This window comes from Macaca mulatta, chromosome 7 (genome assembly GCF_049350105.2).
Source record: "Macaca mulatta isolate MMU2019108-1 chromosome 7, T2T-MMU8v2.0, whole genome shotgun sequence".
Taxonomy (NCBI): domain Eukaryota; kingdom Metazoa; phylum Chordata; class Mammalia; order Primates; family Cercopithecidae; genus Macaca; species Macaca mulatta.
Window position 1 is genome coordinate 11,534,935 of NC_133412.1, and position 20,203 is coordinate 11,555,137.

General features: G+C 48.7%; 2 protein-coding genes across 2 annotated transcripts; one reads left to right on the forward strand and one right to left on the reverse strand.

The window, feature by feature from the left end:
• Nucleotides 1–1,254: 1,254 nt before the first annotated feature.
• On the reverse strand, nucleotides 1,255–2,662 carry NOP10 (NOP10 ribonucleoprotein). The gene is made up of 2 exons (XM_028850710.2): nucleotides 2,553–2,662; nucleotides 1,255–1,643 (listed from the first exon to the last, which is right to left on the reverse strand). Exons 1-2 carry the CDS (start codon nucleotides 2,604–2,606, stop codon nucleotides 1,503–1,505), a joined length of 195 nt encoding a protein of 64 aa, XP_028706543.1. The 5' UTR covers nucleotides 2,607–2,662; the 3' UTR covers nucleotides 1,255–1,502.
• Nucleotides 2,618–19,675, forward strand: NUTM1 (NUT midline carcinoma family member 1). The gene is made up of 7 exons (XM_001087474.5): nucleotides 2,618–3,232; nucleotides 9,572–10,280; nucleotides 12,665–12,793; nucleotides 15,751–15,887; nucleotides 16,389–16,675; nucleotides 16,964–17,080; nucleotides 17,431–19,675. The coding sequence occupies exons 1-7, from the start codon at nucleotides 3,151–3,153 to the stop codon at nucleotides 19,432–19,434; spliced, it is 3,465 nt and encodes a 1,154-aa protein (XP_001087474.5). The 5' UTR covers nucleotides 2,618–3,150; the 3' UTR covers nucleotides 19,435–19,675.
• The last annotated feature ends 528 nt before the right edge of the window (nucleotides 19,676–20,203 follow it).

Here is a 20,203-nt window from a genome sequence, read left to right on the forward strand (position 1 = left end):
AATTTCTGTTAACTCTTTAAAATCCTTCAGATCCAATGTTAAGAACCCTGCAAGTAAGTGAACAGGCTAAGAAATAAAATTGCTTAACAGGGAACAAGTATCTCATTTCACCATTCCTGTATGCTTCAGTAATTTATTTGAAAATAATCTGTCTTCTATTAATTATGACCCCAGTGGAGAGATTTTTTTTTCTTTTCAGCAATCCACAACTATCCTGAACTTTTCTGCTGGGATGGTCAAAAAACAAGATCCAAGACAAAGTTTGGCCGGGCACTGTGGCTCACACCTGTAATCCTAGCACTTTGGGAGGCCAAGGCAGGAGGACAGCTTGAGCCCAGGAGCGCAACACCAGCTTGGGCAACATAGTGAGACCTCGCCTCTATAAAAAATTAAAAAATGGAGTGGATCGCTTGAGCCAGGGAGATAGAGGCTGCAATGAGTCGTGATCACGTCACTGCACTCCTGCCTGGACCACAGGAGTGAGACCCTGACTCAAAAAAAAAAAAAAAAAAAAAGTCTTTCCAGGGCATGTCTTCATAAATCACATCTGTCTGTGCTAATTTAAGTTATATCTGCTTCTGGAATCTAGAATTTTTGATATCATAGAAAATAAAGATTGCAGAATTAAAATACAGACTCCACAAAACAATTTTAAAATCTATAGCACTAGGCCGGCCAAGGTGGCTCATGCCTGTAATCCCAGCACTTTGGGAGGCTGAGGCAGGAGAATTGCTTGAACCTGGGAGACGGAGGTTGTAGTCAGCCACCACTGCATTCCAGCCTGGACAACAGAGTGAGACTGTCTTAAAAAAAAAAAAAAAAGCCCACCACTAAATCAATGAGTTCAAAGATAAGTTAATAAGGAGAAAAATCAGACTAAACAGGTTAAGTAACTTTCTCAAAGTTATACAAAAAGGAAATATTGGTCTTCTTTCAATTCACTGCCTTCTCTCTATAATATACCTATTACTTTTTCAAGTACTCTTCCATTTTTAATCAAAATGTTATTTCAAGGGATGAGAAATTACGTGACAACAGGGGTATTTTTCAGTGAATGCTGACAGCTGTGAAAGTCTTAATCTTTCTTCCCCAATACCCTCCTACCACTAACAGCACATGACCACTCTTGCTACAGGACTGAAGTTTTTCTTCCAAGTGGTGTTGTTGCAACTCTCTGGAGTGCTCTCGTCCATCATCTCCCTCCCTTTAAAACAATACTACCAATCCTTTCCTCCAACAACACAAAATAAGAGCTTTTCAAATCATTTTATCTTTAATAATCTGGTAGTAACTTAAAATACGAAAAAAAAAGTCAAACGTGTTCCCTTTATGGGTGATGCCACCATGACTGCCTCACACAAGCATGCTCAATCACCAGGATGAGACTGGATGCCACAGAGTATGGCTGGCAAAAAGGCATCAGGGCTCACAGACTGAGGAGTTTGGTTACGGAGTCTCCGAGGGGTAACAGGCCGCAGAATAGACATCAGTTTAAGGGGCCTTCAGAGGACAGGGCGCGGTTGCTGGGTCATGAGCACCTTGAAGCGTTTCTTGATGGTGATTCGGTGTCGAGAGTATTTGTCATCTGGGGAGAACCGAGCAGGATGGGCTGAGCAGGTCTGTTGTCCCATCGGGTCAAATTTCTGCTCCGGGAATAGAGAATGTATGTCAGTACAGGAGTGATGGGGTGGGGACAGCGCGAAAAAGGGCAAACATGAAAACAGAAGATGCAATGATCAGCTCAAAAAGTTGTACAAATAAATAGAGAAATACAAAACTTAAAAAGGCTGGGCGCGGTGGCTCACGCCTGTAATCCCAGCACTTTGGGAGGCCGAGGCAGGAGGATGGCTTGAGGTCAGAAGTTTGAGACCAGCCTGGGCAATATGGCGAAACCTCGTCTCTACAACAAACAAACAAAACCAACCAACCAAACAAAAAAACCCTAAACCAAAAATTAGCCAGGTGTGGTGGCGCACGCCTGTAGTCCCAGCTACTCGGGAGGCTGAGGCAGGAAGATTGTTTGTGCCCAGGAGGCGGAGGTTGCAGTGAGCCGAGGCACTACAGCCTAGGCAACAAAGCGAGTCCCTGTCTTAAAAAAAAAAAGAAAAAAAAAGAAAAAAAAGAAAAGTGAGTGCAATGGCGCTATCCGGGTTTACTGCAAGCTCCGCCTCCCGGGTTTAAGCGATTCTCCTGTCTCAGCCTCCCAGGTAGCTGGGAAAACAGGCGCACGCCGCCACGCCCGGCTAATTTTTGTATTTTAGTAGAAACGTAGTTTCACCGTGTTGCCCAGAATAGTCTCTAACTCCTGAGCTAAGGTAATCCACACGCCTCGGCCTCCCAAAGTGCTAGGATTACAGGCGTGAGCCACTGCGCCCGGCCAATTTTGTTTTTTTAAAATAAAAAATTCGTCGCGCGCTCCCGGTTCTCCCCCACCTCGGTTCTGCACTTTCTGGTTCCCTCCACCCAGCTAGGTAACTCCGTGTATGGCCTCACCCATTCCTCCCATCTACATTTCTCGCCATGCCTATTTACAACCTATTTTCTCTCCTCACCTTCAGCGTATAGACCCGATCTCCCTCCTCGTTGAGGTAATACTGGAGAAACATGACTGCTCGTAAGCCAGAGGTCCCAATTCGCTCCGCTGCTCCGTCTGCAGGGGTCCGCCCGACCGCGTCACGTGTTCGTCAATTTCCTTCCTGCATAGCCGGAAGTCTCTCTCCTGGCACGCCGGAAAATGTAGTCAATTTTTGCCTTATTTTCAGCTAGCCAGAAGGGGGCGCACGAGGGCAGGGCTTGGCTTGGGGGGCCACACTTGCAACTTTGCAGGCTAAAACACGTGGAGTGTGCCTACTGTGTGCTAGGTACACGGCGCTAGAGGGGGGTAGGGATGGATGTGGATAGAACATTGACGTATAGAAGCTTGTCTTTATCTCAAGATACACACCCCTTTCAGGAGCAGTGAGTTTCCAGTGCCTGAAGAAACAAGGGCTCCAGGATTCAGAGCCCCTTTGCCCTAGGGAAGAAGGAAGAGGTTTTCTTCCCTCCCCTCTTTTACATCCAGTTTCCCTGCTCCATTTCAAAGCGTTGGCGGTAAAGAATGCATGTTGAGTATCAATATTCCGTAAAGCGAAAATAGCGTAAAGTTATTTTATGAAACGAAGTATGTTTCAGCGGTCGAACCAAGATTTAAACTTAGGTCCCTACCGCAAATTCAGCGCTCTTTCTTATAGTGGTGAGTAGCTAATAATAGCGTAATAAAGTGCACCTTCTAGGAGATTTTACAATTTTTTAAAGAATATAGAAGTTCTCCTTATTCGTTTAAAGAAATGAAAATGAGAACCAAAATATAATTACAAAGATCATCATTACGCCTTATTTATAATGACAAAAGCGTTGGCATATATGTTGTGTAACCAGAAAAACCTGCAAGGTTTTTTTTTTTTTAGAATATGGTTTGGCCGGGCGCGTTGGCTCACGCCTGTAATCTCAACACTTTTGGAGGCTGAGGCGGGCGGATCACAAGGTCAAGAGTTCGAGACCAGCCTGGCCAATCTGGCGAAACCCCGTCTCTACTAAAAATACAGAAAAAATTAGCTGAGTGTGGTGGTGGGCGCCTGTAGTCCCAGCCACTTCAGAGGCTGAGGCAGGAGAGTCATTTGAGCCGGGGAGGCAGAGGTTGCAGCGAGCTGAGATAGCGCCACTGCACACCAGCCTGGGTGACAGAGTGGCACTCCGTCTGAAAAAAAGAATATGGTTTGTGACCGGGTGCAGTAGCTCAGGCCTGTAATCCCAGCACTTTGAGAGGCCGAGACAGGTGGATCACAAGGTCAGGAGTTCAAGACCAGCCTGGCCAATATGGTGAAACCCCGTCTTTACTAATAAAAATACAAAAATTAGCGGGACGTGCTGGCGGTCACCTGTAGTCCCAGCTACTCGGGAGGCTGAGGCAGGAGAATCGCTTGAACCCGGGAGGCGGAGGTTGCAGTGAGCTGAGATCACGCCACTGGTCTCCAGCTTGGGTGACAGAGCAAGAGACCCTGTCCCAAAAAAAAAAAAAAGATATGGTTTGTATTTACTTGTAGTTGAATAAAAAATCTCTGCAAGTATTCACAAGAAACAGATGATACTGGTTTCCTCTGAGATAGAGAACCTAGTTACAGGAGAAAGGGGTAAGGGGTGGGAGGCAGACTTATTGCTATGTATTTTATTTTGTAGTTTGATTTTTGAACCTTGCTGATGTATTACCTGTTAAAAATTTTTTAAAGGCCGGGCGCGGTGGCTCATACCTCTAATCCCAGCACTTTGGGAGGCTGAGGTGGGTGGATCATGAGGTCAGGAGATCGAGACCATCCTGGCTAACACAGTGAAATCCCGTCTCTACTAAAAATAGAAAAATTAGCCGGGTGTGGTGGCGGGCGCCTGTAGTCCCAGCTACTCAGGAGGCTGAGGCAGGAGAATGGTGTGAACCCGGGAGGCAGAGCTTGCAGTGAGCAGAGATCATGCCACTGCACTCCAACCTGGGCGACAAAGCAAGACTCTGTCTCAAAAAAAAAAAAAAAAAAGTATGTCTAAGTAGTTAATTTTGTTAGAAAGGAAAAGGATGATTTCAGCCTTCAGGTCTTATTAATGAAAGAGTCTTTAGAAAAGAGAAAAGATATCTCAGAGAAAGCAAGAAAGACGCCATGAACCCCAGGGAAGGTCTTTTGGGGGAAATCCACGTTTGGATGAAGCTGTGGCTGTAGAGGATGGTCTGGGAATTACTGGCCTGAAATAGTCACCAGGAACCTTAGCAGATACATTTTATTTTTAAAATTTAAACCAAAATAATTTAACAAAACGAAGGACTTTCTACTCTTGAGGTTTTAAACTGCATGGCAGCTTTTTTATTTAGTGAGGCTTTTCAGCAAAGGGTAAGGCTTCTGTGGAGTACAGAGCCTATGCTAGTAGATTGGACAGCTTTCCAAGGAAATGATGTGCACACAGCAATCGAGCACCTTGGATCATCTGACAATTCTAATTTTAGACTTTAGTTCCCTTGATCCTTAAGTATACAGACCAATGTGGTCTGAATTTAGTTCAGAAAATATAGCCATCATTGGATTAAGTCAGGGGTCTACCATCGACCTGCTGTTAATAGGAAGTCAGTTACAGAACTGGCTGGGATGGAAGGACACAAAATGAGATATGTTGGTGAAGAATTGAAGTATAGGGAACCAAACTCAAAACAGTAATGTGTTGGGAATCTGAGAAAGAATTTACAAATAGCCCTAAAGGGCGAACATCAGTTGTGTTGCCAAACTGTAGTTTGAAGGGAATTCCTGGTTTTTGCGTAGTTACTAGAACCCTTCATGGAATATCTCTCCCCACCCTCACCCCACTTTTCCCTCTCCCCTCCCCCACAGCAGACTGCCTTGAGTTCCATATTCTAGTTCTGTTTGATCTGATCTTTACCTTCCCTTCCTTGGATCCCTGTGCACCTACTTGGAGCCAGGTTACTCTGGGTCCTGGACCTGACTGCCTCATTCTGGAGGCTTCCAGACAGCCACGGTTAGTGCCCAAAGCTGAGAGGATGGCTTCAGATGGAGGTAAGTCTTTAGGTGGTGAGGAGGATTTCTGGTACCTGCTCAAATCCTTTGGGACAAGCTCTTTGGGCTGACCTAAAGGAATGCGAGGTGCTACACCCCATCAAAGGTATCCCACTTGGGGAGGCTAGAGAAGGAGACTGTACCATTAAGACTAGGGGCCGGGGAAGGAAGAGGACCTCCTTAAGGGCAGATCAAGGTGTCTCCGAGGACACATGCTGAGTATAGAGAATGGATGGCAATTAGCAACTTGATTCTCTTGAACAGGGGGCACGTCAGCGTGTGTTCTTGTGGTGGGAGAGGGGATCAGAGGTATGTGTCTTAGGACTGGCACCGAGAGGTTTCAAGGGGGAATGCCCACGTTCATTCATCTGTCTCTTTCAGGCAACTGGAGCCTATTCTAGGATTTTGCCATGCTTGAGCCTATGAGGGGAATGGGATGTGGAGGATGGAGGATGGGAGGGTAAGGTGGGAAGGACTTTAGCGGGAAAACATAATCTGTAGTTATCCGTTGCAGAGAAATGCCTTCCTGAAAACTAGGCTGGAATGTATTATAAACTGCCTCTACTCTGGCCGGGCACGGTGGCTCATGCCTGTAATCCGAGCACTTTGGGAGGCCGAGGCGGGCGGATCACCTGAGGTCAGGAGTTCAAGACCAGCCTGACCAACATGGAGAAACCCCATCTCTACTAAAACTACAAAAAAAAAAAAAAAAAAAAAAAAAGCCGGGCATGGTGGCGCATGCCTGTAATCTCAGCTACTCGGGAGGCTGAGGCAGGAGAATCCCGTGAACCTGAGAGGCAGAGGTTGTGGTGAGCCAAGATTGTGTCATTGCACTCTAGCCTAGGCAACAAGAGCGAAACTCGGTCTCAAAAAAAAAAAAAAAAGAAAAATCCTGCCTCTGCTCAGAGCCTCACGGCTCCTTCCAGCCCTAGAGGTGGCTTCGCTTTGAGTTCAGGAAGCAGTTTTTCCGGATTCATCCGGGCCAGAGAGGTGGGTCATTACAGCCAGGATGAGAGCTGGGGCTTCACCGAGATGCTCTTAGTTTTTCTTCCTTTTATGGATCTCAGGCCTTCAGGCCCCTTTCATTGTGTTCTGTACTCAGCGACATACCCTCAGCCCTTTGCTCTGTGGCTGAAATGAGTTTGAATCTGAGTTTGCTTGTGTGCCATGGTCAGAATGCAGAAGTTGGGTGTTGTTAGTTTGACAGTGTAATATTTTTTGTAAGGGGGAGGAGATTTAAGCAGGTGATATTCTGCTGTTGTTTTTCTGTTTTGTTTTTTTGTTTGAGATGGAGTCTCACTGTGTCGCTTACGCTGGAGTGCAGTGGTGTGATGCTAGCTCACTGCAAAGTCTGCCTCCCGAGTTCAAGCAATTCTCTTTCCTCAGCTTCCTGAGCAGCTGGGATACAGGCGCCCACCACCACACCCAGCTAATTTTTGTATTTTTAGAGAGACGGGGTTTCACCAAGTTAGCCAGGCTGGTGTCTAACTCCTGACCTCAAGCGCCTGTAATCTCAGCACTTTGGGAGGCCGAGGGAGGTAGATCACTTGAGGTCAGGAGTTCAAGACCAGCCTGGCCAACACGGTGAAACCCCATCTCTACTAAAAATACAAAAATTAGCTGGGTGTGTTGGCGCCCGCCTGTAATCCCAGCTACTAGGGAGGCTGAGGCAGGAGAATCGCTTGAACCCAGGAGGCAGCAGAGGTTGCAGTGAGCTGAAATTGCGCCACTGCACTCCAGCCTCGGTGACAGAGACTCTGTCTCGGGGAAAAAAAAAAAAGTCCTAGGAGACATAGGTTCTGATTAAGTACACATTTGTATACTTATCCTTGGTCTCTTTGACTAGAGTCCACATAGCCCCTCCCCAGCTGGAACCAGTGACAATGAAGGACTTCATTGTCCTGTCCTTAGCACCTAGCTCAGTGCCTCGTTCCTAGTGAGTCCTAAATTTCTGATGTTAGGAGCTCCAAGCAGAAGGGCCACAGATAGTCTGCATCGCCAAACACGTCCAGCAGTTACTTAAAGATCTGGAAACCTCTCTCCCCACAGCGCCCTCCCTTCACTCATTTCCTTGTCCTTATCTAATCCTCTCTAATTATTCCTGGCTGTTATACAACAAAATTTCTGGGAACCAAACATCCAATCCACATATCCTCTCCTGGGAACAGTACTTCTGTGCGTGGTGGCAGAGGCCACAGAGCAGCTGGGAGAAGCAGGGTTCAGGTGGTTTGAGTCTCTGGTTTGGAATAGGTGAGCATAGGGGATGTACGTGGAATGCTGGGTGGAATGTGTTACAGGATGTCTGAGCTTCATGGGCTCATGCTCCTGCTTATAGATTGAATCTTTCTTCTGTTGTTTTAGGTTAAGAGAGATTTATAAGAAGCAACAGGAAAAGGAAAAGGAGGAGGGAATGAGCCAGTCATATTTTTGAAAGTGCCTCCTTCTCAAAGGCCTTATGGATGCCTCGAGAGGGGCTGGAGCTTACCGTGGACTAGTTCCCTTACTGCACGGAGGCCGCTGTGGGCTGTTTTCCCTGCAGAGCAGGTGTCAACCCAATTCTGTATCTTAGTAAACAGCCTACGGAGAGGCTGGAGAGGTCTGCCGGGAATTTTCTTAGAGAAGCACTTAGGGGGCCGGGTGCAGTGGCTCACGCCTGTAATCCCAACACTTTAGGAGGCCGAAGCAGGTGGATCACCTGAGGTCAGGTTTTTGAGACCAGCCTGGCCAACATGGCATAAACCCTGTATCTACTAAAAATACAAACATTAGCCGGATGTGGTGGTTCACGTCTGTAATCCCAGCTACTTGAGGGGCTGAGGCAGGAGAATCACTTGAACCTGGGAGGCAGAGGTTGCAGTGAGCTAAGATCGTGCCACTGCACTCCAGCCTGGGTGACACAGAAAGACTCCATCTAAAAAGAAAGAAAGAAAGAAAAAGCAACACTTTAGAGGCAGTGATGGCTCAGGCTTGTCTCTTCTTGGCAGACAGGGGTCTGTGTGTCTTCTTGAAAAAGCAGCAGCTTCTTTAATGCAGTCATTCTCAACGAGGAGTAAGATCAAAATCACTTGGGGGACATTTGCAAACTACACAAGTTCCCCATCCTTATCCCCTCTTTCACCTGTTGAGAATCAGTGCTTTGAGTCTTCGAGTCTAAAGAGGAACTCAGATGAGGTGTGGTGGCTCATACCTGTTATCTCTGCACTTTGGAAGGCTGAGGCAGGAGGATCACTTGAGGCCAGGAGTCTGAGCCTAGCCTAGGCAACATAGTGAGACCCCGTCTCTACAGTTTTGTTTGTTTGTTTGGAGACAGAGTTTTCATTTGTCACCCAGGCTGGAGTGCAGAGGCACAATCTCAGCTCACTGCAGCCTCGACTTCTTGGGCTCAAGTGATCCTCCCACCCCAGCCCCCCCAAGTAGTTGGGACTACAGGTGCATGCCAGTGCACTTGGCTTATTTTTGTATTTTTAGTAGAGACAGGGTTTTGCCATGATGCCCAGGCTGGTCTCAAACTCCTGGAGTCAAGCGATCCTTCCACCTTGGCCTCCCAAAGTGCTGAGATTACAGGCATGAGCCACTGTGCCCTGCCTCTACAAAAAAAAAATTAAAAATAAAGCAGGAATTCGCCTGTAATCCCAGCACTTTGGGAGGCCGAGGAGGGAGTATCACGAGGTCAGGAGATGGAGACCATCCTGGCTAACACGGTGAAACCCCGTCTCTACTAAAAATACAAAAAATTAGCCAGGCGTGGTGGTGGGCACCTGTAGTCCCAGCTACTCGGGAGGCTGAGGCAGGAGAATGGCGTGAACCCGGGAGATGGAGCTTGCAGTGAGCCGAGATCGCGCCACTGCACTCCGGCCTGGGTGACAGAGAGAGACTCTGTCTCAAACAAAATAAAAATAAAAATAAAAATAAAATGGGGAATTCAGATGGTTAACTCTGGTCTTCTTTTCTCCTACTCCATTTCTTCTTTTTCTTTGTCTCAACAGCATCTCTGTTGCCGGGACCGGATATGAGCATGAAACCTAGTGCTGTCCCGTCTCCATCGCCTGCACTTCCCTTTCTCCCACCAGCTTCTGGCCCACCAGACCACCCACCCGGGGAGCCAGCTCCACAGCCCATCATGCCTTCAGTATTCTCTCCAGACGACCCTCTGATGCTCTCTGCTTTCCCCAGCTCACTGTTGGTGACAGGGGACGGGGGCCCTTGCCTCAGTGGGGCTGGGGCTGGCAAGGTCATTGTCAAAGTCAAGACAGAAGGGGGATCAGCTGAGCCGTCTCAAACTCAGAACTTTATCCTTACTCAGACTGCCCTCAATTCGATTGCCCCGGGCACTCCCTGTGGGGGTCTTGAGGGTCCTGCACCTCCATTTGTGACAGCATCTAATATGAAGACCATTCTGCCCTCTAAGGCTGTTGGTGTCAGCCAGGAGGGCCCTCCAGGCCTTCCACTTCAGGCTCCACCACCAGTTGCTCAACTGGTCCCCATTGTGCCCCTGGAAAAAGCTTGGCCAGGGCTACATGGGACAACCGGGGAAGGCGGTCCTGTGGCCACTCTATCCAAGCCTTCACTAGGTGACCGCTCCAACATTTCCAAGGACGTTTACGAGAACTTCCGTCGATGGCAGCGTTACAAAGCCTTGGCCCGGAGGCACCTACCCCAAAGTCCTGACACAGAAGCTCTGTCCTGTTTTCTTATGTAAGTGGGGAGACCTGAGATCAATTATTCTGGGGCTTTTAAATAAGGAGAACTTTGGGGTGAATGTAGTAGTTTAGGCTATTTAGGAATACTGGAGGGAGGGTCATGAGGGCAATGGACATGCTCTGAGAATGAAAAACATGTTATTAATAATAACAGCCCCTTAACCCACTTCCTAGTTGATAACCACCTTTCAGGTGTCTTAGCTTAAGTGATCCTCACAACACTGGGTTCAGGCCAGCCTTTCTCTGGTCATCTTCATTTACAGATAAGAGACTGAAGCTCAGAGAGGGCTCCTGCCATAAACCAAAGACCAGTGATGGGAACTTAGGCTCTCACTCTAAGTGCCAGGGTCCACCCCGCCCCCCCGTTCTATTTTACCACCTTTTGACACTGAGTCAGAACTATCCAAACTAGCCAGGATGAGTGCTGGACCCTGAATCAGGGCCCTGGCTGGCAGGGGGAAGTGTGGGGCCAGGCACAGGACTGTGTGTGTGCTGCTCCCCCTGCTCCCTCCACCCGTTTTATTCAGGAGAATTCACGTTGAAATAGGGTGGTGGGTGGAGCTGGCTTAGGGGTCAAGGGCATGGGCTCTCCGGCTCTCCCACTCACTAGATTTGTGATCCTGGGCGGGACATTTAACATCTTTGCCCTCCGTTTTCTCATTTAAAAAGCGGGAAAACTCTACCTACTTCACAGAGTTGCTGAGAAGATCAAATGGGTTAATATATGTGAAGTCCTTGGCACAGAGAATGTTTCATTAAATGTCAGCTATTTTATTATTATCATAAAAAGGCAATCCAGAAGAGGAAAAGAACTCGCAAAAGGTCAAAACGTCCTTGCTTAAGAGCGAGTGTATGTTTAGCCAAGGAGCCCCGGGTCCTAGGCTGCTGAGTTTACAAAACAGTCTTTGCTCAGCTGGGGAATAGTCTTTCCTTCCCACCCAGACCCACTGTCCCTCTCAACTGCCCTATGCCCTCAGCGTTTTGTGTAAGCCACTCTATAACACACACCACATTATATTACTTTAAACAAATTTACATAGTGCTCTTCCAGTGGCTGAACTCCTAAAGGAATCTCCCCCTTGGAATCTACCCCGAACTTGGAGCAAATGAATCAAGATGTTCCCCCAAAGTCCTAGATGTACAGCATCTTCCTGACTCCCTGCTTTCTCAAGACAGATCTGAGTTCGCTCTTGGAGCCTAGCAGGCTACATTTCGAAATCTTGAACCAGTATGGGCTCTCAAGGTTTGCATGGGATCCATTTGCTTCGGGTCCTGGCCTGCTTGTGCTTCACACCCAGCGGCTCTTCCACAAAGGACAGACCACTGTAGCCTGGGAAGCTCCTAAAATGCTCAGTTGTGGGATCCTGGGGAGGGGCAGTTTGGTGATAATGAGCTTCCCCAGGTGATTCTGATGCTTAATAATATCTGAGGACTCCAAGGGAAGTCAGAGAGGCAAAAATGAAGCCCTTACTTTAGGCTGGGCTCTTGATTTCTTCTGGATTAGAAAGGGCTCAAGAGCCCTCTAGAAGTGGGGGTCTAGTATTGGCATTTGACTGTCTGGGTGGGGGGTATCTGGAAACAAAGACTAAAAAACCAATAAATAAAAACACCACACGACCTTTAATTAGAGATTCCTTTGGGTTAGCAAATGCCTTTTAAAAAAAAAAACCAAGAGCCTCTGGACTATTCTATTACTCGCTATTTCTCTGTAATAGAATAGCGAATTTCTCTGTAACTTTATAGCGAATCCCGTTCATTTAATAACATGAGTCCTCCATTTTGTTTGTTTGTTTGTTTGTTTGTTTTTTGAGACAGAGTCTTGCTCTGTCACCAGGCTAGAGTGCAGTGGTGAGATCTTGGCTCACTGCAACCTCTGCCTCCTAGGTTCAAGCCATTCTCCTGCCTCAGCCTCCCAAGTAGCTAATTTTTGTATTTTTAGTAGAGATGGGGTTTCACCATGTGGGCCAAGATGATCTCGATCTCTTGACCTCGTGATCCACCCGCCTCAGCCTCCCAAAGTGCTGGGATTATAGGCATGAGCCACCGCGCCCAGCACGAGTCCTCCCTTTCTAATAATTAATTGAGGATGGCACTGTGAGAATTAGGGGTGGTAGCTGCGGTTGATTTTAAAAGGTGGGGAGAAAAATTATCTGTTTGATTTTATATTAGTTGTAAATTTCAACAGGAAGAGGGGCGAGTATGGTAAATGAATGGATGGGAGGTTGAGTGTCTGTAAGTCTAATCAGAAGTGGGACATGACAGGGCCTGAGGGGCACGATAGATTTGATGAGGGGCAGGGGATGTGTTATTGAGGCAGGTGTAAGGGCAGGTGGATGGGAGCACACTTTCAGAATGTGACTGACTCAGTGGGGGTTTTAGCCCAGTGCTTCGTTCCCTGGCCCGGCGGAAGCCCACTATGACCCTGGAGGAGGGACTGCCATTGGCCGTGCAGGAGTGGGAGCACACCAGCAACTTTGACCGGATGATCTTTTATGAGATGGCGGAAAGGTGAGTTCGATGAACTTTCATTCTCCTGAGGGAGGCTGTGGGCTGAGAGCAGTAGGGGCAGCTGAGAGGCTCAGGTGGGGGCAATTATCAAAAGCTATGTTAGGGCGGGGCACGGTGGCGCGCGCCTGTAATCCCACCACTTTTGGAGGCTGAGGCGGGTGGATCACCTGAGGTCAGGAGTTCGAGAACAGCCTGGCCAACATGGTGAAACCCCGTCTCTACTGGAAAAAAAAAAATACAAAAATTAGCTGGGCATGGTGGCACGTACCTGTAATCCCAGCTACTCGGGAGGCTGAGGCAGGAGAATCGCTTGAACCTGGGAGGTGGAGGTTGCTGTGAGCCAAGATTACGCCACTGCAGTCCAGCATGGACGATAGAGCAAGACTCCATTTCAAAAAAAAAAAAAAAGATGTTAGGCTGGGTGTGTGCTTGTAGTCCCAGCTACTTGAGAGGCTAAGGTGGGAGGATGGTTTGGGTCCAGTAGTTCAAGACCAGCCTGGACAACATAGCAAGACCTCATCTCAAAAAAAAAAAAAAAAAAGAGAGAGAGAGAAAGAAAGGAAAGAAAAACAGGGTGGGGAGGGGGGTGTAGACTAGGATGGTGGTTTCCTGGATCCTTGCTTCTTCCTCCACCACCTTGACTCTTGGGTTTTTCTATCGTATTTCCTCTTGAAAGCTCCCCCGTCACCAGATCCTGAATCTGTATAGGAGCCTTGATACTGTAGATCTTAGGATGGGATTGGACCCCAATGGGTATAGCAATTTCATGCTGAAAGGACCTAGTAATGAAGAGGTATGCTCTACCAGGCAGGTTCTTGTTTCTTCCCACTGACTTGGTAGCAAGTGGCTATTGATACAGAACTTCAGGACCGCTCCTCCATTGGAAACAGTGGCACAGAAAATCCCTTTCCCCCTTTATCCCAGGGAGGGGCTGGTTCTGGAAGAGCCAGGGAAAGCCAGTGTCCGGGATGCCCAAAGTTGTCTCCTGGCTCTTATTCTATTTCTCTGTAATATCTTTGATTCAAAAAAAAAAAGAAAGAAAAAGAAAAAAAAAGGCCAGGCATGGTAGCTCATGCCTGTAATCCCAGCACTTTGGGAGGCCGAGGTGGGTGGATGACCTGAGGTCGGGAGTTCGAGACCAGCCTGACTAACATGGAGAAACCCCGTCTCTACTAAAAATACAAAATTAGCCAGGTGTGGTGGCGCATGCCTGTAATCCTAGCTACTCAGGAGGCTGAGGCAGGAGACTCGCTTGAACCCAGAAAGTGGAGGTTGTGATGAGCCGAGATTGTGCATTGCACTCCAGCCTCGGCAACAAGAGCGAAACTCAGTCAAGAAAGAAAGAGAGAGAGAGAGAGAGAGAAGGAAGGAAGGAAGGAAGGATGGAAGGAAGGAAAGGAGAGAAAGAAAGAAAAAACTCAGAAAAATGAACGCATTTTTCCAGGCTTAGCTTTCACTTGCTCCCTCCCAAAACCTTTTGGACCCGTGCTTCCTAGACTTACCTTTCCAAGAACCCCCATCCCAGTCTCAGGACTCTGGGATCTCAGCCTTGTCTCCTGGCAGGAACTGCCTTGAATTCTTTATGGTTGTAGGCAGGGGCAAATGAGGTCTCGAGGAGGATCCCACTGTGAGATCCCACCAGGCTGTTGCATAGGCCTGATTAAATTAAACAAGCGTATATTAAGCACTGCTGTGTACAATCCATGAAGCTGGGTGAGATAGGTATGGAAAAGAAGTGAGGCCAGGCACGTTGGCTCACACCTGTAATCCCAGCACTTTGGTAGGGCGAGGCAGGCGGATCATGAGGTCAGGAGATCGAGACCATCCTGGCTAACACAGTGAAACCCCTTAGCTACTAAAAATACAAAAAAAAAAAACCAAAAAAAAAACAAAAAACAGGCATGGTGGCATGCACCTGTAGTCCCAGCTACTCGGGAGACTGAGGCAGGAGAATCACTTGAACCCGGGAGGCAGAGGTTGCAGTGAGCCAAGATTGCGCCACTGCACTCCATTCTGGGCAACAGAGTGAGACTCCATCTCAAAATAAATAAATAAATAAAAAGTAGTGAAAGCCCTGGCTCTGTCCAAGAGAAGTTTACAAGCTCTAGATCATTCTTCTTCTTATTTTTTTTTTTTTTTTTTGAGACAAAGTCTAACACTGTTGCCAGGGCTGGAGTACAATGGTGCAATCTCGGCTCACTGCAACCTCTGCCTCCTGGGTTCAAGTGATTCTCCTGCCTAGGCCTCCTGAGTAGTTGGGATTACAGGTGCCCACCACCACATCAGGCTAATTTTGTGTATTTTTAGTAGAGACAGGGTTTCACTATGTTGGCCAGGCTGGTCTCGAACTCCTGACCTCATGATCCACCCACTTTGGCCTCCCAAAGTGCTGGAATTACAGGCATGAGCCATTGCACCCGTCCTCATACTTTACTTTTTAAAAATTTTTTTGAGGCAGGATCCCACTCTGTTGCCCATCCTGGAGTGCACTGGCACTGTCAGGGCTCACTGCAGCCTTCACCTCCTGAGCTCAAGCAATCCTCCCATCTCAGCCCCACAATAGCTGTGACTAGACGCACGTCACCACTCCTGGCTAATTTTTTTGTATCTTTTGTAGAGATGGGTTTTTGCCGTGTTACCCAGGTTGGTCTCAAACTCTTGAGCTCAAGCAATCTGCCCACCTCAGCCTCCCAAAGTGTTGGGTTTATAGGCATGAGCCACCCCACCTGGCCATTCATTTTCTTAAGCTTCCTAAGTGATGACTACAGGGGAAGGAACTATGTGCTGAGCTCCCGAGGTTTCCCTGGAAATATGGTTAAGCCACCTGTGACATGACTTAGGCAGACTTTGCCCGCCTGAGAGCACTTCCTTTCTTAGCCATGCTTGACTGTCGTCTGGATTTCTGACGGGTCTGGTCTCCTTCTTAGCATTGCCTATGCCTTTCTCACCCTCTGCAGGTTCATGGAGTTTGAGGCTGAGGAGATGCAGATTCAGAACTCACAGCTGATGAATGGCTCTCTGGGCCTGTCTCCTGCAGCCCCTTTGAAACTTGATCCTCTAGGGCCCCTGGCCTCTGAGGTTTGCCAGCAGCCAGGTGAGGCTACCCAATTTTGACAGGAGCCGAGGGCCAAAGGCTCAAAGGGAGGTGTACAGAAGCCAGTCACAGATTAGAGAAGGCATGGCCCAGGCTCTGCTGCTTTCCCTCTGGAGAGTGGCATTTGATATTCCAAGCAGACCACCCCATAGGAGGCTGGGTTCTCAGGTTCCTTTTGCCCTGAACTAGGTATTGATGTTGGTCAAGTAAACTAACTGCTCTCACCAAGACTCTAAATTCAGCACATAATGCCTCATCTGCCTAAGAAATGGGGGCTGGATCGGGGGGGTTTCTTGGAATTTCAGGGATTCCCAAATTCCTCATACAGTGATTCTTAGGCCCTCTAGATCCTAAATCTCCCATGGCTGGTACTTTTTTAGGTTGGCCCAATCCAGCCTGGAACCATTTCAATGTACCTAGATTGCTGGCCTCACAGAGCTGGGAGGCAGAAGCTGTAGTTTCTGTGCTACTTCCCATTCTCCTGTCTCTCTCTTCCCTTAGTGTACATTCCGAAGAAGGCAGCCTCCAAGGCACAGGCCCCCCGCCGGCGTCAGCGTAAAGCCCAGAGACCTCCTGTTCCTGAGGCGCCCAAGGAGATCCCACCAGAAGCTGTAAAGGAGTATATTGACATCATGGAAGGGCTGGTGGGGACTCAACTGGCCACTGGGGAGTCAGACGGAAAACAAGAGGAAGAAGGGCAGCAGCAGGAGGAGGAAGGCATGTATCCAGATCCAGGTCTCCTGAGCTACATCAATGAGCTGTGTTCTCAGAAGGTCTTTGTCTCCAAGGTGAGCTGGGCCTGCACATCTGGTTTCTAGCAGATCCTTGGGGTGGGTACTCTCGGGAACTAATGATCTGGGGTTTGTCCAAGGTAGTAGGAATTAGGTTTTGTTCGGTAACTGAGTAATGTGTGTGCATGCTTCATCATGAGAATGTGTGTAGCCGGTGGTGGTCAGTTTACAATACCGGAGGGGTAAGAGGGGACAGTTGGGGAGCTCATGGTTTCTTCTCTAAAGCCCCTTGTTTCACAGGTTACCTGCTTACAGACTTACATCACTTTTCCTTCTGTTATCCAGGTGGAGGCCGTCATTCACCCTCAATTTCTGGCAGATCTGCTGTCCCCAGAAAAACAGAGAGATCCCTTGGCCTTAATTGAGGAGCTAGAGCAAGAAGAAGGACTCACTCTTGCCCAGGTAAAACTGGGGTATAGGAAATATGAGAACAAGAAGCTTGCAAGATTTTATCTAACCCTACACTGCCAAGGGTGATATGGCTCTAGAGATGAACAGCTTCAGGACTGGGTTTCAGGTGCAGAACCAGTAGGTAGAGGGCTATGGAAATACAGGAAATGAGAATGTTAGGGCTCACAGCATGGGAATAGGGCACAAGGAGGTGGGAAAGAGCTGCAGTATCTGTCTTTGCTACCATCGCTTAAACTACTTGCTTGCCTTCCTTGCCCTGCCCAAATACCATCTTGTACCACCCACTCAGTCACCTCTTTCACAATCATGTATAGCACTGATTATTTGTCCATTTCTTCCAGCTGGTCCAGAAGCGACTCTTGGCCTTAGAAGAGGAGGAAGATGCAGAGGCGCCTCCAAGTTACAGTGGAGCTCAGTTGGACTCAAGTCCTTCTGTTTCTGATGAGGATGAAGATGGGGATGGGCGGCTTCGACCCTCACCTGGGCTTCAGGGGGCTGGGGGCGCCATTTGCCTTGGAAAGGTTTCTTCTTCAGGAAAACGGGCAAGAGAAGTGCATGGTGGGCAGGAGCAAGGCCTAGGGAGCCCCAGAGGGATGCACAGGGATGGGAACACTCTGCCATCCCCCAGCAGCTGGGACCTGCAGCCAGAGCCTGCAGCTCTCCAGGGAACTCCGGGACCCTTGGGTATGGAGAGGAGAGGGTCTGGGAAGGTTATAAACCAGGTATCGCGACTTCGAGATGGCCATCTAGGAGGTGCAGGGCTGCCTGGGCGCTGCCTGGTGGCTGATAGGACTTCAGAGGCTCTGCCCCTTTGTTGGCAGGAAGGCTTCCAGCCTGACAGCACTCCCAGTTTGGATGCTGGACTTGCAGAGCTGGCTCCTCTGCAGGGACGAGGGTTAGAAAAGCAGGTCCTGGGATCGCAGAAAGGACAACAAATGGGGGACCGTGCAGAGCTTCCTCAAGGGAAGGAGCCTTTAGCAGTGTCCCAGGAAGGCTCTGTAGGAGCCATGTGGGGAGATGACAGAGGTACCCCCATGGCTCAGAGTTATGATCAGAATCCTTCCCCTAGAGCAGCTGGGGACAGGGACGACGTCTCTCTCAGCCCAGGACTTTGGCTGAGCGGTGAGATGGCTGCTGTAGACTTGGAGCTGCCCGTACACATAGAGGAGGTCACAGAGAGCTTCCAAGCGGAGGCGTGTGTAACTGAGTGTCAGGAAGGCTGCCAGGCACTGGGCTCCAGCAGCAGCATTTCCCTGGGTCCTGGAGAAACCATAGTACCTGGGGGTATGGAGAGCAGTGTGATTCCTTGTGGAGGCACAGTTGCGGCAGCTGCCCTAGAAAAGAGAAACGATTGCAGCTTGCCAGGACCTTTGAGGGCCAACAGCCCAGCCTTGAGGTCCAAAGAAAATCAAGAGCAGAGCCGTGAAACCACAGGGGACCCCAGTGATCTGCGGGCAGGAGGCTGCTTCCCATTGCTGGAAAGCAGAATTGGCGGTTCCACACTGGGGTCTTCCAAAGAAACCCTTCTGCCCACATGCCAAGACAGTGTCCTTATCATGGGGACCGAGGATGCCTCCTCCTTGCCTGAAGCCAGCCAAGAGGCAGGGAGCAGAGGCAATTCCTTTTCTCCTCTGCTGGAAACCATAGAACCGGTCAACATACTAGGTGTTAAAGATGACTGTGGCCTCCAACTAAGGGTCAGCAAGGACACCTGCCCATTGAATGTTAATTCTTGTGACCCCCAAGGAGGAGGCAGGGTGGATCCTGACCTGTCCAAGCCTAAAAACCTTGCTCCTTTACAAGAGAGTCAGGAGTCTTACACAACTGGGACCCCCAAAACCTCATCTCACCAAGGCCTTGGAAGCACTTTCCCTAGATGGGGAACCAGGGACGCCATAGTTCTGAGAGAGACTTCTGTTACTAAAACACGCAGGTCAGCAGATAGGGCCAAAGGAAAGGAGAAAAAGAAGAAGGAAGCAGAGGAAGAGGATGAGGAACTCTCCAACTTTGCTTACCTCTTGGCCTCTAAACTTAGCCTCTCACCAAGGGGGCATCCTCTCAGTCCTCACCATGCCTCAGGTCAGGGCAGCCAGAGAGCATCCCACCTGCTCCCTCCCGGGGCAAAAGGCCCCAGCAAACCTCCATGCCCCGTTGCCAAGTCTGGGAAGCGAGCTCTAGCTGGAGGTCCAGCCCCTACTGAAAAGAGATCCCACTCAGGAGCTCAACTTGGGGTCCCCAGGGAGAAACCCCTAGCTCTGGGAGTAGTTCGATCCTCACAGCCTCGTAAAAGGCGGTGTGACAGTTTTGCCACAGGCAGAAGGAAGAAACGACGTCGTAGCCAGTAGGGAGCAGCAGGACCATCTGACCCCACTTGCCAGTCCCTAAAGGTGGGTGCCCCAGAGTAGATTCCAGCCCTGCTGCCCACCAATGGAGATCCCAATGTTGAATCTCATCCCAATGTTGTTTTGTTGTTCTGCAAAAGTGGCAAGCATGGAGAGAGAGGTCAGACTGGCTAGGCTGCAGGGGGAGTCACCTTTGGAAGCAGCTATAGAGAAAGAAAACGAATAAAGTGTTTTTGTTGGAAAATGCTCTCAAAGTGCCTTTTTCTGTACTCATGTCTTTGCTGCTAGATAGGGTAAGATGTTATAAAGAAGACTGTAGGGGTAGGTCTTAGATTCTACAAATCCATAGAGCTTACCTTGTCTCCAGCCTTATCTTGGCTCCTTGCAGCCTCCTCCTGGCAACCAACTGGCTCTCAGGCTGTGATAAGTCCCCAAACTGAGGAATCTCCAATGATTGCTTTATACATCCCCTCTTCACAAGCCTGGACTTGGTGTCAGGAAGGCTTATCTGGGCATCTTTTAATTATCTGCCTCCCTTTAAGTCTATAGATAGAAAGATGCTTTTCTACCTGTTAGATCTCTGAGACAGAGATCTAATTTTCTTCTTTTTTTGAGACAGGGTCTCGTTCTGTAGCCTAAACTACAGAGTGCAGTGGCGTAATGATGGCTCACTGCAGCCTCAACCTCCTGGGCTTAGACAATCCACCCATCTCAGCCTCCCAAGTAGCTGGGACTACAGGTGTGCACCAGCATGTCCAGCTAATTTTTCTGT